At 32.6% G+C, this 23,738-nt stretch overlaps 2 protein-coding genes across 2 annotated transcripts in view; one reads left to right on the top strand and one right to left on the bottom strand.

Annotated features, from left to right (window-relative positions):
• LOC145318708 (dihydrolipoyl dehydrogenase, mitochondrial) overlaps positions 1 to 23,738 on the bottom strand; it is a 185,724-nt gene that overhangs the window by 105,148 nt on the left and 56,838 nt on the right. The window lies entirely within an intron of this gene.
• Positions 17,902 to 23,738, top strand: part of LOC145318707 (serine/threonine-protein kinase tricornered-like) — a 220,380-nt gene continuing 214,543 nt past the window's right edge. Inside the window, exon 1 of the mRNA XM_080160166.1 lies at positions 17,902 to 18,232. Coding sequence (XP_080016292.1) covers positions 18,106 to 18,232 — 127 coding nt within the window. The 5' untranslated portion in view covers positions 17,902 to 18,105. The remainder of the gene's footprint in view (positions 18,233 to 23,738) is intronic.

Raw genomic sequence — 23,738 nt, 5'->3', positions numbered from 1 at the left:
AGGTGGAGGGAGAGGACCAAAAAGGCCTTTTTAGAGTTTAAATTTAGCCTTCAGTACAAATAAAAAATTTATATTTTCTTGACATTTTGTGGCCTTACACAATTGTAAAATGCTTTGGTTAGCTGGCCGTTTTACTGCCACCTTTAATAATTTTAAAAACAAAACATTCATATTACCCTTTGTTCAATGATTTGAGCATAACCAAAAAAAAGTTTTAAAATTTCCACGAAAATGAACTAATTAGAATTTAACAACTGGCTGCACCAAACAAAGCTCATTATTTTCTCTAAGATTTTTTTTAAAAGCATCGCAGCTATTATTGTCTTAGGGTAAGTAAGTAATAATGTCATGGTACGTTAAATTGGATGCTTTGAATCAGTGGCGTGCACAGCGATTCACCAGGGGGAGGTGAGAATCCATCCTACTGAACGAAACTGCTTTTAATCCTGTAGGTGTAGGGGGGGGGGGGGTAGATATACCACACTTTTCTGGGATCTTGCTGAGTCAAGTATCAACTGTTGGGAATATCAAAGGATGACTCCATGCAAAATTTGAGCCGGATCCGGCCAAAACCGGCCGTGAATTTTATGAAAAACCGGTTTTTTCCGGTTTTTAAGGGGTATCTGTAAATCGATTCAGCTGGAGCAAAACCGGTTGGAGGTACAAAAAATTTTACTTCACATGAAATTTATCCAATGCAATTGCCTACAAAAATGTACTTTATCATCAACTTGATTGGACAACTCTTTCCCCTCCTAAATGTCCATTAAAACCTCGGAAACGGCAAAAATCGCCAAAAATCAAGCCTTCGGCGGCGAATAACGGCTAAACGGTCAGCCGGAGGCGAATGAAACATAAATAAAGAAATGTCCGCCTCAAAAAGTTGTTCAATATCAAAGAGATGCTTGAAGTCTCTAAAACGACTCCTTCCCCTCCTTTAAGGGGAAAAACTGAAAAAACGTGATTTTCAAAAGTATGCCCACTTCGTGGGTGTGGGGGGAACTGAACCCGTCACCCCAGGGTCACCAAATATAAAGTCTAGGCGGCCAACAATGCTAAATTTTCACCAAGTGAAAGTCTTGTGTCAATATCTCTTATGAGAAAAAAGTAATTAATTAATTAAAATTTCAAATTGTGATTTTTTGATGGATTTCTTTGATGAAATGACAGGCTGGTCAATTTTTAGGCCATTTTTTGCGGTTTTTGGGCTGTCACGTCCAAACGGTTTGATATAATCTCACGGGACCTTTTGCCCAACCTAAGTCTGGTTATTTGTGAGGGCTAGGAAAAAAAATCAGACTTATGCAAAAGATTATAATTATAATCTTTACACAGAAAAATGGCACAAGGTGAGGGTTTGAGGGGGCAAAATGAGCCAACCAGCAATTTTTGACGGCGCACAGCGACGGTGTGCTTCATCCAATCCGGGATTTTTTTTCTTAGACCTCACAAATAACCAGACTTAGGTCGGGCAAAAAGTCCCGTGAGATTATCTCAAACCGTTTGGGCGTGACGGCCCAAAAACCACAAAAAATGGCCTAAAAATTGACCAGCCTGTCATTTCATCAAAGAAATCCATCAAAAAATCACAATTTGAAATTTTAATTAATTAATAACTTTTTTCTCATAAGAGATAATGACACAAGACTTTCACTTGGTGAAAATTCAGCATTGTGGGCCGCCTAGACTTTATATTTGGTGACCCTGGGGTGACGGGTTCAGTGCCCCCTACACCCACGAAGTGGGAATACTTTTGAAAATCACGTTTTTTCAGTTTATCCCCTTAAAGAAGGGGAAGGAGTCGTTTTAGAGACTTCAAGCATCTCTTTGATGTTGAACAACTTTTTGAGGCGGATATTTCTTTATTTATGTTTCATTCGCCTCTGGCTGACCGTTTAGCCGTTATTCGCCGCCGAAGGCGTGATTTTTGGCGATTTTTGCCGTTTCCGAGGTTTTAATGGACATTTAGGAGGGGAAAGAGTTGTCCAATCAAGTTGATGATAAAGTACATTTTTGTAGGCAGTTGCATTGGATAAATTTCATGTGAAGTAAAATTTTTTGTACCTCCAACCGGTTTTGCTCCAGCTGAATCGATTTACAGATACCACTTAAAAACCGGAAAAAAACCGGTTTTTCATAAAATTCACGGCCGGTTTTGGCCGGATCAGGCTCAAATTTTGCATGGAGTCATTCTTTGATATTCCCAACAGTTGATACTTGACTCAGCAAGATCCCAGAAAAGTGTGGTATATCTAGGGGGGGGGGGGGGTAAACAACCTCCTTAAACAATATATATATTATGAAGAACTTTATTCCCCTTCTTTTACCCCGTAAAAGGTTTTACACCCCCCTGGCAAAACTCTGTAAACTCTCTGCTTTAATAGATTTAGAAACCATAAAAATTTAAGGCCCGTAAATGAACACAACAGATATTTTTTGACAATATCTGCCGAAAACTCTAAATTACTTTATTAGTTATTTCTCGCATTGTATTATAAACGGCTTTCCGCGGATATAGAATGTACAATTAAAAGACTGGTTTTAATCTTATGATTGTACATTTTTATATTCGTAGAAAGCTGGGTATAATACGATGATAGACATAGTTTTTTCGTATGGATGAGAACCGGTTCCTATCCACCGGATTCGAATGAATACGTGAAAAAGAATTATCTTAATCCTGCTGTGCAACTTTTGTAAATTAGCATCCTTGTGTTCTAAATTTTAAAATATCATGTAATGAGATTTTAATTGTTTTTCTAATAGGCAAAAGATTAATTTGGGTCTTAGAAAGCGTGGTTTTCCATAATCGAAAGCATTATTTAAGGTATTTGAACCATTTTTTCAAAATACTTCAACATTTTTCATTTTTTTTAAATTGATATTTTAACTTTGTATGTAAAGTAAAATATATTCATAAAAATGATCAAATCTGACTTAATTTCGACATGCCGTTAATCTAATAACAATATTAATTTCGATTCGACAATAAAAATAAACCATCATATAACTATAAGTAAATGTGATAATATGCAATTAAATCATATATAATATTCTAATATTATCATTATCATGTATTTTATCATGTATAATCTATCATTTTTATTTTCCCGGTGGAGGATAATTGTCCAAGATCGGGGTTTGTTGGATCTATGGTTAATAAATTGAATTTGAATTTGAATTTGAATTTGAATACTGCATAAAACATAAGATCAAAATAAAGCGGTAAAATTGTTTCCAGTATGGCTTCGAAACCGATAAATATACCATAGATTCTAACCGGTTCTGAGCCATACTGAAAAACTATGTATTTCAGACAATTTCCACGAATAATGAAATACAAATAACAAATCAATAGAAGGAATTAGTCTTGTAATTTTTCCTTTTATATCAGCGGAAAGCTGTCTATAATACGATGTCACTGTAGGAAACTCTTACCCTGCGGGGCACTCATTAAACTCAACATAGCCTAACCTAACCTGAAAATGTATAATGATGATAAACTGATGCTGTGTGCAGGAGAATCTTGGAATCGGATGCCCTGGGCCCGGAAGTCCTGTCGTCAGATGCACAAGGAACATTTAAACTCTTATCTGTGTTTTCAAATACTAAGCTGCGCTACATTAACTACTTTCGTTCTTGTAATAGAGATTTGTGTGTGGCGACTCTATTTCTATAATACGTCCTTTCGTCCGCCTGTCTGACGGTGAACATTAAATCAAATCTTTCTAGCGGCTGTGCCCCTAGCATCTAGGGGCTCTATATTCGTAGGGATATGAAATTACAGAAAAGTTGCCTAAAATCATACCTAGACTTATTTATAGAAATAACCCAAAACCAGCCCACGACCTATATGAAGCTTTAGTGTAAAAAGAAACCATATCGGTTTAGCGGTTAGCGAAATCCTTCGCTACAGACAAAAAAAAGTTTACTCCTTTGTTTAATAGGATAATTTTCATCTTATAGAAAACTATATACAGGCCTAATTAATTTAGGTTATTTGATACTTTGATGGGTGCTGTCATACATTTTTTAGAAGCGCAGCTACATTACAATGATGGTCTGTCTGTCCATCTGTCTAGCTAAGTTAATATATCTTTAACATGTGCTTTTTAACAAATTTTAAGCATATAAAAAAAATTTTTTTTGAACAATATTATTTTTTATCATTATTAGTCTGGGATTAAAAAACACTCAAGAAAAAATCAATTAATGTTAATAAGCATCACGGACAAAGGAATGGATTAAAAATTTCTGGCAAAATCCTGTGCACGCCACTGAGGGAATAACAAGCTTAAAATAAAATTTGTGAAAGAATAGTTATTTCTTTCATCGTATTATAAACGGCTTTCCGCGGATATAGAATGTACAATTATAAGATTCGGCACCTCGGGGCTAAAAAACTAGTTTTAATCTTATGATTGTACATTTTTATATTCGTAGAAAGCTGGATATAATACGATGCTAGACATAGTTTTTTCGTATGGATGAGAACCGGTTCCTGTCCACCGGATTCGAATGAATACGAGAATAGTTATTTCTCGCATCGTATTATAAACGGCTTTCCGCGGATATAGAATGTACAATTATAAGATTAAAACCAGTTTTTTAGCCCCTTGGTGCCGTAGGCACGGGCAAAAAAAACTGGTTTTAATCTTATGATTGTACATTTTTATATTCGTAGAAAGCTGGATATAATACGATGCTAGACATAGTTTTTTCGTATGAATGAGAACCGGTTCCTGTCCACCGGATTCGAATGAATACGAGAAAGTAAATTCTTGGGAATTGTTTTGGTCAATAAATAAGGGAATAAACACCTTGGAATGATTATTATTTTAATTTTCACTAATCTAATATACAAGATACAAGTAACAATCTTTTGATGACCGTCTCGTCAATTTGACGTACATACGGACATACATAATATTGTTAATAGCTTCTGGTTATCCATCTATCCATGGCGTAATTTTTTTTCAAAACTTTTAATTTAATTCAAAACAGTAATTTACTTATTCATTAAGATTCGTTGATAAAGGGTGTTGAAAAAAATAGCTTCTAAGTAGCGAAGTTACTCTAGAACTAGGACTGTCTGTACGTCTGTCTGAGGGTCAGTCATTAAAAGATAGATGGCTACAATGAAGATGACTGTTTGTTAGCCGAAAACCAACAATTTAATAACATTAGTAGGTTGAAAGTTTTTTTTTAACACCCTTAATCAAAGATAATTACACGATAAGAGTTTAAATTAATTTTCCTTTTTAGGTTTACTAGCAGATCAGAAACATTAAATTTGAAGCTGGCCCTACCAATTCAGGAAAAAAAACTTGTTAATTAACCCTAATTATAGTGATTAATTTTAATTTTAAGGAGCGTAGACAGACATCCTGTTACTTCTATTCAAGGATTTAATACTTCAACGATGTATAGGAGGGGTAAATGCCTTGCCTATTGTTTCTCTTGGACTGTAAGGCAAAGTTTGTGTAATTAAAAAGGTATTTTTATGTGTGTCTTATGTCATATTGAACTAGTAAAACCATAGTTGTGGCTTATGTAATCTAGCATAATGTTGCCAAGGATTTTCTTTTATATATTTTATGAGATTAATTGAAAGAAAGTCTTCACATATGGACATAGTTATCCGTCCGTAAGTCCGTAACGGTTAGCTCTTTTCGTTAATTTAGGCATGTTATAATTGTCCTATCGATTTCGAACATTATCCTGTATTAATCAGTTTTGAAACAAATTTACTTACAATTATTTTTCGATTTTTATACATTTACAATATTCTGATTATTCAGTTCTGAAACTCTACAAGTGTTAATGTTTGTTTGTCTTACCGTTTAAGAGCTTCGCCTGTATAGGTGTTGTCATCCTTGTTAGATAATGATTAATTATGGGTATTATGTGCTATTAAACCATTAGAGCGACCAATTTGATGCCTAATTAGTAAATTGTACTAGTCAAGTATGGTACGAGGAAAAAACCATATGATTGCGATATATGAAGGTTTAGGTAGCTTTTTGGAAACTGCTAGTTTTAATCACCCAATCGAGATGCAATTAAAAACTCCAAAGTTTGAAGAACTTTATAAACAATATATAATTCAAAGTCACATCTCTCTCTGTGTTTTATTCAAAGGTCTTTGTTGTACTTGGATGTACTCGAAGATTTTTACAGTATGTAATTATGAAGAAAAAAGTCGATTGATAAAAATCTGCCTTTGTAAAAAAGCGAGCAATTATATGAACAAGGAAAATGTTTTTTATTTCCTTGAATGGACTTGTAGCGAAAATAAAAAAAATATATAGCATCGTCTTTTAGACAGCTTTCCACGGTTAGTAAAATCAAAATTTAAGATTAATGACAGTTTTGTAAGCCCCGTGAAACTAAAGCCACGGTCTAACAAAACTGGTAATAATATTATGATTTCATGTAATTATTTATATACTATACATGCGTTTTCAGTATGACTGAGATCCGGTTGTAATCCAGCGGATAGTAATCGGTTTCGAAGCCATACTGAAAAAAATTCTTTTCAACCTTGATTAGAGCTGAGAAAAATTATGATTACCAGAGGGGGTAAACAGTTATTATGTCCGTAAGATCAAAACATTCTGTAAACTAAAGGGATACTGCAGCTTTTTATTTTTTACACATTATAAAAATCCGCAATTTCCATCTTATATGTGTTTAGGTTTTTAACTTTTAATCTAATTTTTTTACAGAATAACGTTCAATGTAAAAGAACTATGTAGGCCTATCTTTGAATGAGACATATCTAAAGGGTGAGCAAAAAAAATGCGTACCTTTTTAAGATTCAAATTGCGCGGCTTGTGTTAATAGTAGAAAAATGTTACGCATACCGTTAGAACCGCTAAGACGTCTATTTTTTGGAAATATAAGAACGATTCCTGTGCTACGCATAGTTTAGGAGCAACATGTTAAAATGTCCCAACTGATGTAAAACTTGACTTGCGAGTAAATTTTAAAATATAACTAAAAATTAGAGAAGATATTTTGTAAAAAGAGATGCCTACATTTTTAAATTTCAAATTGCGCGGCTTGTGTTAATAGTAGAAAAATGTTACGCATATCGTTAGAAGTGCTATGAACTGTATTTTTTGGAAATATAAGAACGGTTCCTGTGCTACAAATAATCTAGGAGCCAGATGGTAAAATGTCCCAAAATTTACTCGCAAGTCAAGTTTTAAGTCAGTTGGTACATTTTAACACGTAGCTCCTAAACTATGCGTAGCACAGGAATCGTTTTTATATTTCCTAAAAATAGACTTCTTAGCGGTTCTAACGGTATGCGTATTATTTTTCTACTATTAACACAAGCCGCGCAATTTTAATTTTAAAAAGGTACGCATTTTTTTTGCTCACCCTTTATCTTGTTAGAAATGTTTCCTTTACCTTATATAAATCTATATTATTTTGATTTCTTATATTCAATTTTAACTTAAAGTTTTAATTTTCCTATTATAAAAAGTATTATTACTGAACTGATTGAGTTCTCCTTTAAAGGGAAACTTCACATAAGTCCTGGTATGGTTTTAAGCTATTTTGATTTAAGACTTTATATGATTTTATGTTTTTTTTATGATCTAACCCTTTGAAAGATAGTAAAAAAATAAGTACTTGACTGTCCCTTATTATGTCCTAGAGCAAAAATGTAAACAACATGATGACTACTTAGAAATTTTATTCGCAAATGAATCCCATTCAGATATTTTAAACCACCAAAGGACCTCGGGCATTTCCCAGGAAGGTACAGGGCAATGATTGGAAAATCAATCATCAACCCTTTCTTTACCCCAGATATTTATAAGGTAACAAAGGCATGATTGTATATGAATATCTTGTAGATCTTGTATAATTTTTTTCCATGGTCATATCCTTTCATCCCTGGCCATTTCCTTTCTTTATGTGCCATCAATGAAAAAAAGGTTATGGTATACTTCAACAAATGGCTGGTTAGCTATCTTTTAAATTTTAAAAATTATGCTTTAAATTTTAAAGGAGGGCAGTAAGTAGCCTAAAACCGCCCTAAAACTCAAATTTGATAATAAAATAGCTTAAAACCATCCTGTGACCTATGCGCACTAAAATGGAAAACTCAATTTTGAGGTTGGAGAAAAAAAGAAACCTTATTAGTTTATAACCTTAAATAGATAATTTTATAAGAAATTTGGGGTAAAGTCCTTTCCACAACATCCCTCCATAAGAGGCGATTCTTCGTATTTTTCACAGTAGCTTTTCTCCTATTTCTAGCCCCTGCGGGTGGCTCTAACCCTGCGGGGCCAATTACCTAAAACTGTGGGGCAATCACCTAACACAATATAACCTAACCTAACCTAAAATAACATATAAAAAACCATTTTAAAAATACGACTAATCGCCCCTTATGGAGGGATGTCGTGGAAAGGACTATACCCGAAATTTGTTGTTGCTCTACTAATGGATATTGTTATCCTTGTTTATCTATGTTTGTGTCTGCTAGAGTCTCGGATCTTAAGGGATAAGACAATAGAATATAAATTGATATACATCCCCAATAATGTCGAACAATATTACTCCTTCTGTTGGATAATATTTGGTTCACTAGCTTGTAATCAACCAATTTAAATTCAATAAAAACGTAAAAAATAAAACATATTAGAGCCAACGAATAAGATAAAGTGGTTGTTTAACTTTGAGTACCAGTATAATTAATAGTTCCCTCCCTCCATGGGTAGAGTCGTTAAAAATTGTTGGGTGAGACAATTTTCAGCAATTTTTTTCCCTCAGGGATGTAGGGAGTGATTGATATGTAAGACTAGAAATGCCTGGATGTACCATCCAGGTTTAGATAAATTAGTGAAAATAATTGTTTCCTTCTGTTATGATGCATTATTGATATTGATTCTTATAAAAATCATCATTCTGAAACATTGAAGTCCTACGCAGACATACGCAATGTTAGAAGGGTGACGCAAATTTCAGATATCAGTATTCATGATTTGAGAAAAATTCATCTTTATATCATAGCAAATTAGATAATCCGGAAAGCATCGCTTAAATATTATGGAGAAAATAAGTAAATCAAATTGCAAAAAATAGTATCTGAAATTTGAGCTAACCTTCCAACATTGTGTATGACCGCGTGCAACTTCGGGAAATGGCATTTTATAACTGTCCATCATTTTAAAGGATTTTAAGGGGGTTGGGTTGGTTTTGAATATACAACAATAAATACTTTTATACATTATAGATATACATTTCCTATTATTGTTTCTAACAAAAAATAAACTTTTGTCCAAATATAGGAAGTCCGCACAACACAATTAATTGTCTTTTATTTACAAAAAAGTGATTTTTAAATCTACAAAACTAAACTCTCCATAACTTGCCCAATAATGTATTAATATCTTTAGAATGTTTAAGTATTTGATAGATTGACTTAAATGAATCTTATTATAGAGTCAAAAATAATTTTTATTTATTTACAAAGATAACTACTAAAAGTAATTTTATTCTTAATACTATAAAAAAAATTAAATATCATATTATTCTAGGAATTATCTTTATTGCTTCTCCACGTAACAAAAGGAAAATTTGTCTACAAACAAATCTTGTTGCAATTAAAAATATGTTAAAATTTCCAATATAAATGTAACAGACGTTATGGCTGAGTGGGCTTAGGCGACAATTTAATTTTTTCTTTTCATATCTAATTGATATCTTAAAACTCAGGATCAACTCTGCTTAAGAAAAAATGTGATTCAAATCAGATTTTTCAGATTTTTTATTCAATATATATAACTTTTCCATTAAAATGCTGATATCATACGAAACCCAGCAGCCAAGAAAATGCAACATGCAAAATTTAAACTGTTATAATTAAATTTAGAATATCAACTTTTCAAGTAATGGTGAATTTTTCTCAAATCATGAAAACTGAAATCTGAATTTGCGTCACCCTTCAACCTTGCATATGACTGGGTATGACTTAGAGACATCTATAAAATCCATCATAAAATATAAATAATTATTAACACATTCATAGAAAAACATATTTTCTATAGATGCATTAAAAAGCATTTTGCTTTAAGATTCTATATTAGTATTTTTAAATATTACCTTAAAATTTGGGTAAAAATTCCTTTCCTAAATAGCGCATTGGTTAACACGCTGGTTTGTCATCCTTAAAATCCAGGTTCTAGCCTTGCAAGGTTACACATTTTATATCCAAAATTGCGTTGACAACAAATTAATCTTTCCTTATTACATATTAATTTCACGAACCGATTAATTCATTTATGAATCAAAAATATTTCAAGGGGGGTGGAGAGGGGGGAGTAATATAATAGTTATTTAGCATTGTATCATTAACTATTATTATACAACACTGGCTTTAATCCCAAATGATTGTACATTTTTATATTCATAGAAAACTGGATATAATACGATGCATATATATATTTTTCAGTGTGGCTAAAAACCGGTTCTAATTTGGATTCGAAGCAATACTGGAATATTAAAGTGAGAATGTATTTAGGGTCAGGGAATATCAAATACAAATATTATTATGCATAATTAAAAAAAATTGTACTAAGATATGTATCCTGCATGTCTTAGTGTTTTACACTCTAGCTTGCCATTTCTAAAATCCAGGTTCTAATCTGACTGGGAATCCACGAAAAATATTCTCAAAAATTATGTGGACACTAACTTGATCTTAATGAGTTGAACTTAAATAGAAGAGAATCAACAAACCTCGAAACCGTAACGGTTGTCAGAAATTTTTTCTATAATTTTTTTTGTTGAAATATTCATGAAGTCATATCTAAACAAACTTTAAAATTTCTCAGGGTGGTTATATACTTTTATTAATAACAATAAATTTTACTCTAAAATGGCAACCCTGAATAAAATTGTAGAATAAAGTATAAACCATACCTTGGAACGAAAGATTCGGCCATTTCAAAATATAGCCCATATACGATACTTTCATCGCGCGTATTGTTTAAAATTGCTAATATAGAACAGTACTGGTGTGGTTAAAAGGATTAAGAATGACGTAATTTTTATTTTATTTCTAATAACTTCATATAGAGTTCCGGTTCTAATCCCCGCGAAAAAAAAACTTAAATTTATTAACTATATCCCATTATATAAAGTAGTAAGCTTTTTTTATCTGCAGGAAAGGATCTTCTAACTGCTAAACCGAAATATTTTCTTTAAAGTGAAGCATCCAATAGGTCCAAGAAAGATTTATAAATTTTTATTGCTTTTTATCCTCTTAAAAGAAGTATCCCCAAAAGTTAAATTTTAAAACGATGTTTACGTAGCGCGAACGTCGCCGGTTCAAACCTACGACATGACTTATTTAAAAATTCCAGTTTAATTCCCTGCAAGTAATCTAAACTTTTATAGATATCATCCTTATAATAAAGTAACCGGATGTATGTTTGTCTGTCTGTTTGTTTGTACCAAAGGAAACGCTGACCACTGAACCGATATGGTTCTCTTTTAAAGGGTAGCTTATCATAGGTCCTGGGAAGATTTCTAACTATTTTTTTGAAAAACTAAAATTAAAAATAGCAGATGGTTGACTCCCACACCCCCCCCCCCCAAAAAAAAAACAATAATTCAAAATCTCTCCCTCTTTCTCTCTCTTTTCTCTCTCTCTCTCTCTCTCTCTTTCTCTCTCTCTCTCTCTCTCTCTCTCTCTCTCTCTCTCTCTCTCTCTCTCTCTCTCTCTCTCTCTCTCTCTCTCTCTCTCTCTCTCTCTCTCTCTCTCTCTCTCTCTCTCTCTCTCTCTCTCTCTCTCTCTCTCTCTCTCTCTCTCTCTCTCTCTCTCTCTCTCTCTCTCTCTCTCTCTCTCTCTCTCTCTTTCTGTCTAGATTTCGAGGTTTAATGATTCAAAATGATGTATGGCAACGGTAGCCGGTTCAAATCTTGTTAAAAATAAATTTTTTTAGATTGCTTTTTAAAAAAGATTTTGAGTGATCTTTTATAATAAGTTTTATTCTTTATCGACATTGTTTACAATGTTAGAAAAATATTTTTTTTCTTTTGATCACTGAAGTGGTTTTGATCTGATGTGCTTCAGACAGCTGGGATTAAAATTAAATGCTGATTTTAACCACTGGGCTACAGAGGATATAATCTTATGTTAGTCAATTTAAACAACTATTTAAAAAATCTAAATATTATCTGAGTTGCCTCTTTCAATTTTTACTTCTCTCTCTCTCTCTTAGTAAATCTTAAAAATTTTGAATATAATACATTGTCTATTGTAGTATGCTGGTCAAAGCACTGATTAATAGATGTGAAGATCATGAGTTCAATTCCTGGTGATGATAATAATTTTTTTCAGTTTATTATCGTATGTCAGTGATAATAGATGTAAATAATTTTTTTCTCAGTTTATTATTTCTTTTTCTCTCTCTTTCTATATTATTAATTTGAAAAGAATGTATTGTCTCCTGTGGTATAGCAGTCAAAGTGCTTCCAGTTATGATAATCTCTCTCTCTCTCTCTCTCTCTCTCTCTCTCTCTCTCTCTCTCTCTCTATCTCTTGCTTTCTCTCCGTATCTTATTAATTTTGAAGAAAATATGTTGACTCTTTTGGTATCGTGGTCAAAGTGCTGGCTTCCAGTTATGATGGTCATGCGTTCAAATCCCGGCGATGATAGATGTGATTGATATTTATTATTTTATTTTATTACTCTAGCGGATACGCCCCCTAGAGGCTCTAGGGGTACGTAAAATGTTTTCTTTTCAATCTATGTTAAGATTAGCTGTTTCAGCTAGGCAGCGCTAGTTATATTTATTGGATTTTTGCGATTTCTCTTGGGAGGGTTGTGGTACCCTCCCCAAAAATAGCAATAAACCTTCCCAGGACCTATGAGAAGCTACCCTGTAAAGGATACTCATATAAGTTCAGTGGTTGGCGAGATCCTTCGCTACCGACAAAAAAAAACCTTACTACTTTTTATAATAGGATTTATTTTCTCTTTATCTCTTGCTTTCTTTGTGTATCTTATTAATTTTGAAGAAATCATTAAGTCTCTTTTGGTATGGTGGTCAAAGTAATAGCTATCTATTATGATGATCGCGGGTTCAAATCCCAGCGATGATTGATATGATTAATTTTTTCAGTTTATTATTTCCTTGTCTATCTTGTCTTATGGATGCGAGTTTGAGTCTCACCAAAAACAAATTTATAATTTAAGTGACTGTTGGTACAATGTAAACTTTAAAAATATTTTTTCCTTTTACCATATATTACTTATTATCTCAGAGAGGGAAAATGATACTTAGTGTTTGGGTGGTTTCGAACTTATAACCTTCTGACTTGAACTGATGCAAAACTGGACCCTCATCTCTACCCCTGAGCCAAGATGACAATCAGAAAACTGTGTGAAATTTTATAGTACATTATAAAATTTCAGTTTTTCTTTACCTTGTCTTTTTTCACATCTGTTAATTGGTCTCCTTCATAGCTCATTTATAGAATGTTGGTTTCCTTATCCGTACATTGCGGGTTCGAGGCTCTCCGAGAGGGGCAGGGATTTTGTTGTTGATCAAAATTGGGTGTTTCTGTGTAGTAAAAGTTGTCGCAAATATAGGTATTAAATAAATTAATATGGGCTTTTCTCCATGTAACCTGCTAGGAAGGGTTAGATCCACCCGCAGGGGTTTGGCATAGAACAGAAACGACTACCTAATGATTTATTTTCATTACAAAAAGTGTTTTACATTTAAATTTGGAGGTTTTATGTATCGGCCATTGTTCTATCCCAACACCCCTGTAATTCTGCAACTCGTTAAGAAAATTAGCCGGCAATGATAATATTTTAACCGATAATAACAACCAATTTACAATTATTACCCCCTTTTCCTCTGCTTGTAGCAAAACTACTTCATAATTAAACTTTTTTGTGCTTTTTTTGTTGGGTTATTTACGTTTATTACATATAGTTTGATGTATTTCTGTCTGTCTGAAAGTTAAATATTTAAAACCTTTTTTTCTAATGCAATCTTTTCATATTGTCAAGCAAATAATTATTGCATAAACAAAATTGTGTTTAAAATAAGAATCATTGTGTTATTTTAGGCATTTTTGTTTGAGAAATAAGTGGCATATTTGCTATGATGTAAGTTTTAAGTAAGTGAATAGTACAAAAATACTTTAAAGGCTTATAGTCAAGGATCTACAGGGATAAGACAATGACTGATAAATTTATGTACATCACCAATGATGATACATAAAATTACCCCTTCTGTAAATTACAATTAATGGTTAATTAATGATAATAATATCGGTTCCTAAATTTTTATTGACTCATTTTCTTATTCGTTGGCTTAAAAACGTTGAGGATTTTTATTTCTATGATAAGTTCGCTGAGTGAAAAAGTCTTTGATATTTCTTAGTTATTTATTGAAATTTATCTTGGTTGGCTGATTTTCCATCCATAATAATAAAGAAAAGGTAGTTTTGTTTATCATAATCAGGGGTGTAAATCAATTTATTGACCATTGTCTTATCCCTTAAGATCCCCTGGTATATTCCGTAACATCTGTCATGAAAACTCAACACACATAAATACAAATAAGGAAAGTCAAAAAAATTGCGGGAAAAAAATTTTGAAAACAAAAAAATTTATTTCCACTTAAATGTTTTACCTAATGGTTAAAATTTATTTCCACTTGAAATGTTTTACCTAATGGTTTTCAATTCTAATAAATTTCAAACATTTGATTTTTTTAAGTGACTGAAATATTGGAACCCTTTTAATTATTAATTTATGCTCTATCTCTTAATCCGTAGTTAACATTACCGTTTTCTACCATTTCATGGCAGTGTGTTTAGTTGGGTATACACAGGGAGGGAGGGGACATTGGACTGTAAATTTCACTGGTACCCAAAGTTTTATAACAACGTTATCTTATATAGTAAGAATATTGGGTACTTCATTGAATTTTGATTGGCTGATGCCAAACCAGTTGTGTTCAACCATTAACTAATAATTATAATCTACATAAGGGGTAATTTTGTTTATCATCATTGGGGATTGATATCAATTTATCGTCCATTGTATTCTCCCTTAAGATCCCTTAATATTGGAGATAAATTATGATAAAAATACTCCTTATGTAAATTAATATTATTTTGGGAAAAGTTTGCTCCCCGTTACTTTGTACTTTGCCAACGAATAGGAGAACTAGTATTAAAATGGGGTGCACTATAATTTACAGTCCATTGTTCCTTCCCTCCTTGGCGTTTACTTTTTATTCTACTTAACTTTTTTTGGTTGTTTTGTTTTGGTCACAAGATAAGATAGCTTTCAATATTTCAGGAAGGGAGAGGCAAATGGCGGTTATATAAAACTTTTCTTCTTTCAAGTAGGATAAAGCTAATCAAGCCGAACTTTTACTTGTAATTCATGGGAGCAGGCATTATTTATTAACCCTCCCCCCCCCCATTATCCCTCAATCCTGATTAAGTATCTTTTAAACTAATTATTTTCCAAAACTTAGGCGCCAACCAAAATGTTAAAAAAAGAGCTTTTAGACGATGTAAATTTAAGTTTTTCTTATAATTTTAGTAGCTTTAACGAATTAAAATATTTTTTTTTATAGAAAGTGTAGATTTATTTTTTTCTCTAAAAACATTGTATGCTACATATCTCTTTTAACTAAAGTAAACTTTTCAGCTGTCATTGATCTTACTTTATTGGGTGTTAAATTGAAGTAAATCTCGCCTGAATAGGATCAATTGTATAAACCCAAACTTACCAGTATTGCTTGGTATTTAAAACTTGACTGTTTCAGCTTTTGATAGTACACATATCTTGTCATAATTATGCTTGACAGTTCAGGTTTTAATTTGACCTTATGTTAAAAGTACAGGCGTTTTTCCTCAAATTGCCTTGATGAGCACCTTACCCCCCCCCCCTTCTATCACAACAAACTTTATTACTTTATGTCGGATTAGGTTAAGGCTTAAGATTAAGGCCGCCTGAAGGGGTTATGTCATTGTTTAAGGGATTAAGGGGACATTGAACTGTAAATTACACTGGTACCCAAAGTTTTATAGCCAGGTTATTCGTTGGCTCATAAAATCTGGCTACTTTTATTTAATTTTAGTTGGTTGGTCCCAAACTTTCCAACCAATTTTAATTAACAGAAGGGGTGATTTTGTTAATCATGATCCTTGTCTTATCCATTAAGGTCCATTGCATTGATTTTTTCTTGTATTTATTGATGTAAATGTATAACTATCTATCTATCTGATTGCCTTGAAAATTGTCATGAAATTCACTTATATTAATTTCCTTACAATTAACCTCAAACTCGAGGCTTATAATTATTTACCAAATAGATAGATAGATAATTAGATATCTAGATGGATAGATAGATAATTATATATCCGATTCAAGGAAATATTCTCATTAGTACTGAGAAGATTCTTGTATTTGCTTTAAAATTGTACTTTTAATTTTGACTTTAATTAATGGAAATTAAGTTCATATTTACATCCAGATTAAATTTAAGATTCATTAAGATAATATAAGAACAATTATGTCCATAACTAACGCAGCAATAGCAAAACAATACTTTTTGAAGAAATTGAATATTTGGCGAATCATTGATCAAAATTCTATCAAAAAGCAAGGGTCAGACGGACGGACACACATGCAGACACCGTTTATTTTTATAGCAGTTGTGCTTAAAATTTTTATTTTTGAAGTAGGTAAAATAAGCTGAAATATCTAAAAATGGGTTAAAATATAAGTTAGGAAATTGATGTTGGTATGAGAAAGGAAATAAAATGTAGGAAATATCTGAAAAGGGAAACCTAATATTCTAAAATTCATTGTTACAAATGCAAGTAAGGTTCTACACAGGGCGAGGTACTGTGCAGGCTTACATTTTATCCCTTGAAACCGATAATTATCTGCTGGATTAAAATCGGTTCTGAGCCATACTGAAAATTATGTATTGTATCGAATTATTGTTGATTTTCCATGAATTATAAAAAAAATCATAAAATCCAGGCCTGTGGCCACTCGGGGCCAACTAAACAGAAAATAATTTTGGATTTTTCATTTTACTATCCGCGGAAGGCTGTCTGTAAAGAAATGCGGTGAATAAAGCTGCACATCCCTTCTACCGTTTTTCACACAACTCTTCTTGAAATTCGTTAGAAAGAATTTAACAAAATATTAGATATTAAAAACATGGACACAAAATTAAAAAAGTGAACTTACATAGATAAAGGCTACTATAAAACGTTTAAAACAAAGTCAATGATTTTTTTGACCTTTCATCCATAATTAAATCTTTCCATTATTTGATACAAAGACAAAGACATTTGGAGCACCATCTAATTCTTAAAAACCGCCAACGACAACGGAAACGTCAGTTATATTTTATCATGAAAAAAGCACAAAATAATAAATAATAGTTTTAATAAATTTTAACAGAATTTCTTTGAAGTATTATTATGTAATAATAAATTAGCATAACTTTTAATGCTTGTAAATCTTGTTTTTATTTTTATGCCAATTTAAATAAAATCTTTAATAGCTTGACTGATTTTTAATTACAAGTTTCTCTTAATTAAGTTTATGAATTGTTATAATTATTATTATGATAAAAAGTTTTTGGTTGTTGGTAAAGATCTCGCTAACCGACTTACCGATTAAATTTTTTAATGTAGGAAAGCCTCATATAAGACCTGAGTTGGTTTTATGCTATTCTATTTGGTCTTGTGATGATTTTATGCTTTCTTTCTAACCTCCACCACATAACCCCTTGGCTCTAGGGGCTGTGCTGCCAGTTAAGAACATTGCAATTAACCGTAGAACGGTTATATAACAAGTTTTTAAAATTCCCCAGGAGTCGCCAAGTAAACCTTTAACGCCAGAGCCAGCTTACCTCTCCGGCAGTAAGAAGAGTCAAACACCCTCATCGGGCAAAAAATCCAGCCCTCTGACCCCTCTGTTGGGCATCAAGGCTAAAACCGAGTCAGACCTGAAGAGCCCAGTGGGGAGCCCTGCCCCCACCCCCACCCCAACCACAACCATTACCACCCCCTTCTCCGGGATGAAAAAGAAGGGGATGATGGATGTTGGGGGTCGGCTGGGCGGGTGGGGCTGTCCCGCCACCCCTAGTCCCCCCGCTAGTCCCTGCAGTATCATGCAAGATGCGAATAACTCAGATACTGATTCAGGTAACGATCCTATTTTTGTTTTAAAGCGCACCCACTTTATAATCAGGTTATGTCCATATGTCTGACTGTATACGTCACATTAAAATATTTAAATCTTTAGTATCTGCGCCGCCTTTTGTTTATTATTTGTATTGTCGAATAACCATACGCTGTTTATTTATACTTGTGGATGCGTCCTTGCATCTAGGAGCTCTTTATTCGATGTGATATGAAACGGCAGAATGTAGCCTTAAACCATACCCGGCTTAATTATAAAGATTAAAGAGCCCAAAACCAACCCCGGACATATAAGAAGTTTTACTGTAAAGGAAAACCATAATTGTTCAACTGTTGGCAAGATCCTTCGCTACAGACAAAAAAAGCTCACTAATTTATATAAAAGGATTATACTACTGTGTAATTTTTGAGAAAGATTTTTTGTGTAATTAAAAGATGGAAGAAGCCAATGTAATTTTTCCTTGTTTTCTATGGCAAGAAAGTACATACATAATAATTTATGTAAACAAGCCATTGTTTTCATTTAATATTGTGTCAATGGACACAAACATTTATTTCAGAGATTTGTACTGCTGATTAAAAATACAATAATTTTGGGTATAGTTCCACACCTCTTAAGGGGCGTTTCGTCGTATTTTCACAGTAGCTTTTGTTGATAGATTATTTTAGGTTAGGTGATTGCCCCGCTGCCCGCATGGTTAGAACCCATCGCAGGGCTACAAATAGGAGAAAATCTACTGTGAAAATACGACAAAACGCCTCTTAAGAAAGGGACTTTACCCATATTTTTGACTGCCATAGTTTTAATCATATAATTCGATAATCTAACGTTGTCATACCTAAAATATTTTAAGCATGCGAATTCCTTCCATTTAACCAGGGTTGGACTCAACAAAAAAGTACATTTATATGGTGTATACATATTTAAAAATTAATCTTGGTGACCGTTCAAATACACAATAGTAAGTGTGTCAATATACAATATCATTCATGTTTTCTGATGCCCAGCAAAAAAAAGAGTTGGAAAAACCGCCCAAAAAGTGAAAAATTTCTTTTCAATTACTTTCAAATATAATTACGGAAAAATAGTTTAAGTATTTAAGTTAGTTTAAAGTTTTTATTTTTTATTTTATTGCACCTTATATCCTAACTAAACAATGTCAAATCATAATCAAAACATGTTTCAAACGTTAATAATTGACATTAAGTTACAATAGGCTAGTCGACATGAAAGGATTGAAATCTAATTGTTATTATATTTACAGGGCGTTTAGAGAAACTCCTAAAACTATATTTGACCTCATTTCTGTATTAAGAACAATTTTTAACAAATTAAAAGCTCTTTAAGGTGCCTTTAAAAAATGATGTCATGCAATACAAATGACCAATGATAGGCCATTATACATTGTAATTAATCAATTGTAAAATGTTTACTGGCCTATCATTGGTCATTTGTATTTGATGATGTTATTTTTATTAGCCGCTAAAATTGCAGATTTAAATAATGGCTTCACCTCTGAGAAACTTAATAAGCTACCGGCTAAGAAATTGCAAAATTTAAGGTGGATAATTTCGGCTGATGACGAGCCCTTGCCAAAATGTATTTTATTTCAATTTATTCTTAATTTGAATTCAATGCAAAAAAGATTTTGGTTTGCACCTAGCACTGTCTGATAATATCTAAAAATGGTGTTTATACAAATAAGCAAAAAAGTCTTAAAATTCAAAAAATGATGAATAGGGCTAGAAATACAATTAAAAAATATCTTTGTGTTCATTAAGATCACAGAGCTCAAAGTATTTAGGGAGGTTTTATGCTATTTTATTACATCCCATACAATGAAATCTAGGGGCGCAGCTACTTTTATCCATAGTATTTGATGTATTATAAAAACATATTATAAAATATCTCTGCGCGAAATATTAATATTTTTTCTGTTTATTAAATATTTTATTCACTGTCTAAGTGTTGTTGTCAGTCTAAATAGGTGATGCAAACTAATAGTCACTTTCACACAAAGCACCGTGTCGAGCAAAAGTTTTTGTTTGGTTGTTTTCACTTTAGGTCAAATAAAGTTAGGTTATGTTGGGTACAGGGTACCAGGGTTAGGAAACCGCAGAAAAAAAGCCTCCGGTAGTGGTTAGGGACAGGGAAAAAACAAACCCCCCTCCCTTCTTATTTTCTTATATTTTAAAAGAACACAGTAATAGTGTCTGACTGATTATGACGTAACAAAAAAAAATAGCCAATGAGAGGCCGTTATTGACCAATGGTAAAATTTATAGTGGCCTCTCATTGGCTAATTTTTTTTGTTACGTCATAATCAGTCAGACACTATTACTGTGTTCTTTTAAAAGAAATTAAAGAGAAGGGGGGGGGGGGGGGTATGATCCACAGGCACATTGTGTGGAGGCACAAACTAATTTATCTACATATGAACAAACAATCTACCTAACACTTTTCTAACCCCCTCTCTCGTCGTCTTTCTTGCTGTTTTATCGTTCTATAAAACTTTTTTTTTATCTTTTTCTCTATTAATAGGCTTACATTTTTTTCCTAATAATTTGTAGCACCAAAACTTTTCTTCAAGGGAGCAGTAGTTTATATTAGCATATTTTTTTACCGTTTGGTCATGCTCAGCTCAGCTTCCAACATGCTTTTAAGAAGCGCAGCCACTCGTTAATTCAATATATTGTAAAGCAGGGAGGGTGGGGACAATGGACTGTTTATTGCACTAGTCCCCAAAGGTTAATAATAACGTTCTCTAATTCTCTTATTAACCTTAGGGGACTTTTATTAAAATTTGATTGGTTGGGTGTCCAAACGTTTCAACCACTAATTGTTATCTAAAGAAGTGGTAGTTTTTGTGTATCATAATATTGGGTAAGTATAATTATTGACCATTGTCTTATCCCTGTAGATCCCTGATTGTAAAGTCTACTTACAAATAGGAACAACTAATATTTCTAAAGTTTATTTTAACACAAACATTGTATAATTTTGTTGAAAATTTGATTACTTTACCTTTTACTTATAAATTATATTATAGTCCCATCTTTGGACTTACTTATCCTTGGTTTTAGGTTAGGTAATGGTTTGATGTACTTATGCCACTACTTTAAATTCAATTTTTTAAGTGATCTTTTTTCATGCCCAATTTTATAATCAGGGTTTGTACCGAAAGATCTGAAAAACTGTTTACCATTTTCATCAAAGCTTCTTATAGCTTCTAATTTCGGAAACGTACCTCCATCATATATTCCTTCCAAAAATTTGTAATTTTATTATAAACGGCTTTCCGCGGAAATAGAATGTAAAATTATAAGATTAAAATTAGTTTTTTTAGCTCCGAGGTGCCGAAGTCACCGTCTAAGAAAACTGGTTTTAATCTTATGATTTTACATTTTTATATTTGTAGAAAGCTGGATATAATACGATGCTAGACATAGTTTTTTCGTATTGATGAGAACCGGTTCCTATCCACCGGATTCGAATGAATACGAGAAACACATTTTACCATTCGTTGACTTAAAAAATTTAGAATATAAAATAAAAATCATTATTGTTTTTTTTTTAAATTTAGCAGTGTTAAAACTTTCCTACTATAATTTTGATCAACAGAAAAGGCAATATTCATATTATTATTATTTATGATGTACATCAATTTATCCTAAATTGTCTTATCCCTTAAGGTCCCTGGTACTCTGCTTATAAAAGCATGATTGGATCTACTGCAGTTCACGGTAAAATATTGCTGGTAAGCAATATTTCCAAAAATCTATGAATTTTAAATGCTGCTAGCTGCCAAACGGCTGAACGTACAGATCATGCTTGCACACTGTTTTAAGCGGCATAAGAAGGACTACACATAATCTGGAGTAGCCATAAATCAATAAGGCATAATTATCTCGCAGTGCAGAGAAATGCGCGAAAAAGACCTATTTTACGCGTTTTTTCTTCAGTGAAGCTTTCCCTGTGCATAATTGGATCTTGGCTATTCCAGATTATTTCTAGGCCTTCTTATGCCGTTTAAGATGGTGTGCGGGTATGATCTGTATGTTCAGCCGTTTGGCCGCTAGCAGCATTTAAAATTCATAGATTTTTGGAAATATTGCTTACCAGCAATATTTTACCGTGAACTGCAGTAGATCCGCATGATTCAACAGGATTACATTAAGTGAAGTCATACTCAATTAGATTAAAGTACGCGGAGGAATTACCAGGGATATCGAGGGATAAGACAATGGTCGCTAAATGATTTCCATCCCCAATGATTAAACAAAATCATCAATTTCAAAGATTAGACAATTTGTTAAAAAGATTGCACACAATAATAGTTTGGAACCAACCAATCAAAATTCAATAAAAGCACCCAAAAGTTTTTGAGCCAACGAATAAGATAACGTGGTCATTAAAATTTGGAAACTAGGGTAATTAACAGTCCAATGCCCCCTACTATCCTGCATGGGAATTACGTACCAAATTCTAAATGGATTTTGAAGATAAAACAAGGATGCCCTTATCCATGATAGTTGATAGCTGTAGCTGTTCTCTTGTTTTAAAATTGCTTAATAATCAAGATACACAAATAGATATATTAAAATTTAAAAAATAGTATAAACTTAAGTGTGTGTCTTGTCTTTATGATAAGTATATATCAGAATTTAAAATCTTATAGTGATTAGTTTAGTCTATTGGAATAAATAACTCATATATAAAGCTTTTTGGTTTTAAATGTCCTTTTTAGACATAATGATGATCTTATTTCAATTTCAAAATGAAAAAATACTTTGGGTTTTTAAAGAAATAGAGATTTGTTAAAAGGGAGGTTTCAATTTTGAGAAAAAATGCCCTTCCTCCCTTTATGTATTATGTTATTATTATCTGCCCATTGATGTATAATTTTACCATATTCTAGCCCTCTTTCTCTCTCTCTCTCTCTCTCTCCCTATCTCTCTCTCTCTCTCTCTCTCTCTCTCTCTCTCTCTCTCTCTCTCTCTCTCTCTCTCTCTCTCTCTCTCTCTCTCTTTTTTTCTCTTCAAGTAAAGTGTGATTAATCTATCCCACATAGTTCCACATGTCCCCACGAAATCACCAATTAAAAGGGGTAGGTGGGTTGCCCAAATTAGCCGATAACCATCCCAAGACATAGATTTAGACTCAAACCATAAATGGATCTATGTAAAGCTTCCTCAAAATGGAGAATTCAATCTGTTCAATGGTTATTTAATTCCTAAGGTAAAAAACAATATTACTTTATATAATAGGATACATGAATTCGACGTTAATGGGTGTTAAATATTTAGCTTTATTTAATAAACAGCATAGTTGAATAATGAAGGAACAGAAAAGATGAATAACTTGAAGAATTTAAAACAATGTGTATCTATCTCGGTAACACCATTTGTACTTCAGGGTATTTTTTCTACATTCTCATAAACTAAGAGGTTGCCCTCCGTAAATAGCCTAAAACTTGCCCCAAACCATCAAAAATCTTGTCAAAGGTGT

Source organism: Acartia tonsa, chromosome 5, assembly GCF_053477335.1.
Source record: "Acartia tonsa isolate MP-2025a chromosome 5, ASM5347733v1, whole genome shotgun sequence".
Classification (NCBI taxonomy): domain Eukaryota; kingdom Metazoa; phylum Arthropoda; class Copepoda; order Calanoida; family Acartiidae; genus Acartia; species Acartia tonsa.
The sequence above is the reverse complement of the archived record's forward strand: the minus strand, read 5'-3'. Positions and strand labels throughout refer to the sequence as shown.